This window comes from Eurosta solidaginis, chromosome 4 (genome assembly GCF_040869045.1).
Source record: "Eurosta solidaginis isolate ZX-2024a chromosome 4, ASM4086904v1, whole genome shotgun sequence".
NCBI lineage: Eukaryota > Metazoa > Arthropoda > Insecta > Diptera > Tephritidae > Eurosta > Eurosta solidaginis.
In genome coordinates, this window is record NC_090322.1 from 23725672 (window position 1) to 23732188 (window position 6517).

At 34.4% G+C, this 6517-nt stretch overlaps 1 protein-coding gene across 1 annotated transcript; it reads right to left on the bottom strand.

Moving 5' to 3' along the window:
- Positions 1-544: 544 nt before the first annotated feature.
- Positions 545-6117, bottom strand: CDK2AP1 (CDK2-associated protein 1). The gene is made up of 2 exons (XM_067780626.1): positions 5671-6117; positions 545-5606 (listed from the first exon to the last, which is right to left on the bottom strand). The coding sequence occupies exon 2, from the start codon at positions 5549-5551 to the stop codon at positions 4598-4600; it is 954 nt and encodes a 317-aa protein (XP_067636727.1). The 5' UTR covers positions 5552-5606; positions 5671-6117; the 3' UTR covers positions 545-4597.
- Between the last annotated feature and the right edge of the window lie 400 nt (positions 6118-6517).

The following is a 6517-nucleotide window of genomic DNA, read 5'->3' on the forward strand; positions in this document are numbered from 1 at the left end:
ACTGGGACTGGGACTTGGGGTGGGACTGCGACTGGGAGCGGCACTGAGACTAGGACTTAGACTTTGACTGGGACTTGGGGTGGGACTGGGACTGGGAAAAGGTGATGGAGAACAAGAAGAACTACAGAGAAAGAAAAGATGGAAGGAGAAAGAGAGTTAGACGAAGATAGAGAGATATGGATAGATGAAGCGGAAACAAAGTGAGGGAAAAGACGAAGAGGGAGAAGAAGAGAAAGGCAGAGGGAGAAGTGAAAAAAGATAAAGAAAAGGGGGAGAGAGGGGAAGGGAGATTAAGTAGTAAAAACTGCTCAAAAGTTATGCAGATAGACCAAAGCTGGAGCGGAGCAACGTCTGTCGGGTCTGCTAGTATAATACAGGTGTATCCCATACAACTGATGGCTCAGATTTTATTACCTTTGGAAATTTCATCAGATTATTGTTCAGCTCCATTTATGAAAGGTATGAGGTCTTCGGTACAGCCAAACACAGTCCCGCTCTTACGTTGCTTACGTGCCATAAAATTGAATTGTTCACGTTTTATTCAATTAATATATTATTTTTATTGTACATAGATAGTTTTCTCACAAGTATCTATTTTTATTTGTATATAAGAATAAACTTGGTACAGGTGCTATATTTTTATTTTTAACGAATTTCGCTCATAAATTTTACGTTATTCTAAGCCTCTCACCTATGTATACATGCATATACATATTTAAATTTTTTTTAGCTAATAGACAATTTTATTTTTTTGTTTAGTATTAACTAATCATTAGTATTAACTAATTTGGTAAACTTTTTTTTTTATATGGGATATATTTGGGGACTTTTGTTTGCATTCAGTGGACTTTAGCCAGGAACGTTGCTATAAATATTTGCATACAAATTTCGCTACAAAATTCCCTACATTTTTGAGGTATTCACTATACTTTATTGTTAACTATCTATTTAAAGTAAAAACAATGCGATTTTATTTTATAATTTTTTTGGCTGTCCTATTTATTCGGAAATTTCAGACGAATAATTTTTTTTCTATTCGTCCGAAATTTTATTTTAGTCTTTTTTGTCCTGCTTTTTGTTGTTTTTCTTTTGGTTTTTGTTTCTTTTATTACGTTACTATTGCTGTGGTTTCTTTTTACAGTGCTTTGGTAGCGAATTATTTAACATCAGATCTTTCGGACGGATAAGAAAGAAATATCCACTTCCAAATTTTCTTTATCACTACGCCGTGTGTTGAATTAACCTGCACTAGTCAACGTTTGTGCGGCAGCTGATATAGCATTCACAGGTCAAATAAAACTTTTTTCATTTAAAATGAAACTTTTTTCATTTCAAATTAAACTTTTTTCAAATCAAATGAAACTTTTTTCATCTAATGTTTTTGCGACCTTTGTTTACTAATATCACTCAGTATTGCTGGCTCGAGGTCTAATTTTTTTGTCTGTTTTGCAAAAAACAATAAAACACTAAGGTGTTGTGTTAATGTCAATATATTTCAATATATGTCAATATATTCAAATTTTCAATAACAATTGTGCTAATAAAAATGTGCTGTGGTAGCTTCATATTTCGGCTGCTGAGTGTTATATCATCCCATTTCGGCTGCCTAATCGGAAACTTACTGCCTCGTGAAACTTACGAAAAACAACCTATTTCAGATGTTGATTGAAGAACGCCCCACATAAAAAAGACTTTTATTCTGAAAATTCCTAACTCAGAAATTTACAAAATCGCGCTAGCCGAGCATAAATTCAATACATTTTAAAAATTCTGGAGGACATCGAAAAAAGTTGGGCATAAAAATTTTAACTTTCAATTCTAACGCTAAGAGATACCTCATAGCAATTTCGTTTTCTTAAAAAAGGGGGGATTTTTGATTTTTTATAAGAAATGTACCTGGGCTTTGCAAAATAGTACCAAAATGAGTAATCCGGATATCGAAAAAAAATCGAATATGACATTTTTGCTCAGTTAACTCGTTTAAAAATTTCTCGAGGTTACAGCTCAATCGCAAACTATAGGGGACGACTGCAAAGGCTATGAATTCGCAAAATAAGTTAATAACAAAGCTTTTCTTTTGAAATAAATTAAAAGTGACTTTAACGGTACACACAGAAACCTTGATTATAAAATATTTTCCAGCGCAATTTTATTTTCTGTAATGGAACGGTCAAGAGTAAACTAAGCTCAATTTAACTGCAGGCTAAACTCTCACTGAACAACTGGGCATTGCGTGACAGGATCTGACTTCAATAAGGTAAATAAGAAATAATAAGCTGTCAGTTTAAAGAAAATTATAATAAATAGCAAAATAAAAAAGGACAATAGCCATTATCCCCAGCGGTTTTGGGGGATAAGCGGGGCTAATGTGGTCATATCAAATCGTTTCCGAGATGTTGGCGCTTGTACCTTAATGGTGCTTGTTACCGGAACGTACCGGATCTTTATCCAGCAAAAGACCATCAACATCGATTACACTCTCCAAAAACTTCGTGGAGTGTCTTAATTGACAATTACTTTGGTATAGCTATTATGAAATAAAAATGGTTGCATTTGATTTGAAAAAAGTTTCATTTGTTTTGAAAAAGTTTCATTTGTTTTGAAAAGTTTCATTTGACCTCAAAATGCTATAGTTAGTGATCATTAGCCGGTATCGTATACAGTTATCGAACTTATATATTTTTCATAGATGAATGTTAATGAAAAGCAAATTTTGCATGTCATATAAGTACAATTTATAAATATTCATATATATTTGTATATATTTTTCTATTGTACTAATTTTATATTTTTTTATGTAAATCTGTGTGTATATAGACGGTATATATTATTTTTAACCTATGGTGATTAAGTCAGTGTATGCAACAATTTTTTTTTAATTTTAAGTTGTTATACATTTGTTTCTTCACGATTTTTTTGGTAATTTCAAATAAAAAACGGCGCGATTCGCACCTGACGCAGTAATACCGCGGTCATTTAAAAACAAAATTTACAAAAAATACTTCATACTACGGGATAAAGAAGTCAGATGTGTTTCCTGCTATTAATATATTTTTTTAGCTAATGCACTATGGTCTAAAATGACATTTTGTGGTAGAAAGGACATCTCAACAAGCTGGTGATTAAAAACAAACATCTTATTTATAAAACTTTTACAAAATTTAAAAAAGTTACCTTATCTATGAGGTCTAAAGCGATTTTTTATTGGACTCATTAACATTTTTTTCCTTTGCAATGGACTATGATTCCAATTGACAATTTTTTGGCAAATAATAATTATTTAATAATTTGGGAAAAATTTAAACAACGTGACATCAGGACGGACAAGGCGACAGCTGTTTCGATTATACCTTGTAAATCTCTTCAAAGCCTTTTCTTTTTACAAGGCCTAATCGAAACAGCTGTCGCCTTGTCCGTCCTGATGTCACGTTGTTTAAATTTTTCCCAAATTATTAAATAAATTATAAAAATTAAAAAATTGCTTCAAATAAATGTTTTCATACATTGAAAAAAGCAATATGGGCAATCCCCGATTATTAAAATCATACAAATGATAATTATATTTACATAATAGATGATTAGAAAAACAACTTTATTGATTCGCATTAGATTTCTTCCGTAAATAAGTAATAATTTTTTTTATGTGTATGTATGTATGTCTAGTTTTTCCCAAATTCACATAGACTACAAAAGCTTCAGTTTTCAGCCTCAAAAAAAAAATCTTTATTTTTTATGCAAAGCACAAGCGAAATTTTTTCCCATTTTTTAATTAATTATTAAGAATATAAATATTTTTGGCCAAAAATTCCGACTATAGTACAAATGCATCATTATGATAGATTTGCTAATATCTACACATGCATATCATCTGTGTGTGCGTAGGCCTCTTTACATATTCAATTAATGTTTAAAATTGTTTACCAATTATTTTTATGTATAAACTTTACTATTCGACGTTGCTAACAATATGTATAAAAAATTAAACTGCACAAAGCCTACACTCAATTTATATTTATAACAAAAAGTATAGAACATCTCCATTTTTAATTAAAGAAATCGGTTAAAAATTTAGTTTTTTTTTTTAATTATGAATGAAAAAGTATTTTTAAAGTTTGGCATATTAATAAAAAAATGAGGAAAGACTAATAGTCGAAATGGAAACTTTAAAAGTTTTCCACTTTTGTAAATCTGAAGGTTTTGTTTGACAATTTTATTGTTTTGTTTTGGAAATACACAAATGACGAAGGTTAAAATAGCTGTTAAATAAAATTAGTTGCATTTGCAATCAACATAAAACAGAATTAAACAATATACAGAATACAAGCTTTTAAAAATTATATTGAATTAAATTAAGATTGGTAAATTTTTGACATAAATCCGACGTCATAGAGAAATTCTACATAAATTCATTAAAATATCCAAAATTATGCTAAACTAAATACTAACAAACGCACTATTTGACAACGGAGTTGCCATTACTGCCAACATCATCACTTCTACACCTTAACTGCTCAACACCTAAAATACTATCGCTAATTCTGCAAACGACACCAACGCCTCCACTATCATCATCATCAACGTCCAAAACGGCCATATTTCATGGACGCGCTGAACGTTCCGTCTCCATGAGGCACTCACGCACCAATATGCGCGCATGAACGATGCCACGTTTTAAACGTTCCGTTGAGCTACGCGACCCAGTATATGTTGGACGTATATCGCGTCCCATTTCTTCAATCACCGCCAATAGCTGCGCATATTTACTCAAGCCATTACCAACCGATGCTGTACCGGCTGTTGGCAAATTTGCAGTCGATGTCATGGGTGTTGTTATGTTGGAAGATGTTTGTGTGGTTATGACGATGGGCGATGTTGACTGTGGATATTTTAGTTGCGATTGCGCTGCGCTTAATATTGCTGCCGCATTATTTCCCACACCCAGCACATTACCAACATTCATGCTACCACCACCGTTACCAACATTAGCAACACCGATGTTACCAAACCCACTGGCCGTAGCAGCTGCAGCGGCACTAGTGCCACTGCCACCACTATTATACATTGCGCTACTATTATTGCTGCCGCCGCTACTGCTACTAACACGTTGCGTCGAGGCGGGTGAGGCGATGGTATTCGATTGCTGCTGCAGTAGTGCTAATTGCGCTTGTAGTTGTTGTGTATATTGAAGTGCTGCAACTGCTGCAGCGGCTGAGGTACTTGTCGACTGTTGATGATAATCACGTTCGCGTTTACTATATAAATCACGTACGGTGCTGCTGGTACTTGCGCCACCACTATTTCTGCCACTTCCTAGAACACTGTGATGCAGGTCAAGCACTGTCGTGGCACTTGAGGAATTGGAGCTTGATGCACCACCGCTACGATCACGCGTTGGATGATGTATAGCGGAAATTTGTATTTGTGGTTGTTGTTCACGTTGCTCGCGTTGTTGTTGATAATTGTAAAAGTTTTGTACTTGTGAACGTGGTATTGGGGTCACCGTGACGTCACTCAGTTTGGACTCCACTGCTTGTATGTCCATGATATCCATTTTGTCTGCGTTGAGGTGATACTCTTATTAGTTGCAAATAAACGATAATAAGAGTCTATAAGTTAAGACAATTCAACATAAATATTTTTTTGTTTTTCTATAAAAACACAAATACTTGCACTCAAAATGGTTATATGTGGAAAAAGAACAGCGCGTTTGCTTGCAAAATTGGATTAGTAGAAATTTGCTTCTCGTTGTTCTCGTTTTGTGTCTTCCACGCAGGTACTTTTATTTTCTTTTTAGTTGACTTTTCTTGACGATATGTAGGGGGAAAACGCAATTGCGAGGAGGTTTGAAAACACTAAATTATTTGTGTAAAGTAGCACAGTAATTGAGTGTGAGTGATATCCATGTCAAACTAATGCTGCTAGTATCGATTGCTTGAGTTATTTAGCGGTCGAGGGTATCGATGCATTTGCGTTCAAACTATTTATTGTTGTTGCGCTAGTTTTTTATCAAGAAAATATGCAATGATATTCTCGTTACCCATTAATTCATAACTTAACTATAATCGCCAGTAAAGTAAAATTAAAGCTGGAGTCAGTGCCGTATGTCGTATCGCTGTATCCGTATCCCTAACGTAATCAGATGTTTATCGTTACGACGGTAAACCAAAACCCATTTGGTTGGCTACGATACGGTTGCGACTTTAGCGGCACCAATAATCGATTGCATTGATTCTCATAAGGTTGGTCGAATCAGCTGTTAAAAGGTTACCGATACGGTTACCGATAAAGCACCAATGTCTCCAGCTTTAAGCTGCCTTTTAACAGCTGATTCGACCAACCTTATGAGAATCAATGCAATCGATTATTGGTGCCGCTAAGGTCGTAACCGTATCGTAGCCAACCAATTGGGGTTTGGTTTAAGCTGGAGTCATTGGTGCCGTATGTCGTATCGCTGTATCCGTATCCCTAACGTAATCAACTGTTTATCGTTACGACGGTAAACCAAAACCCAATTGGT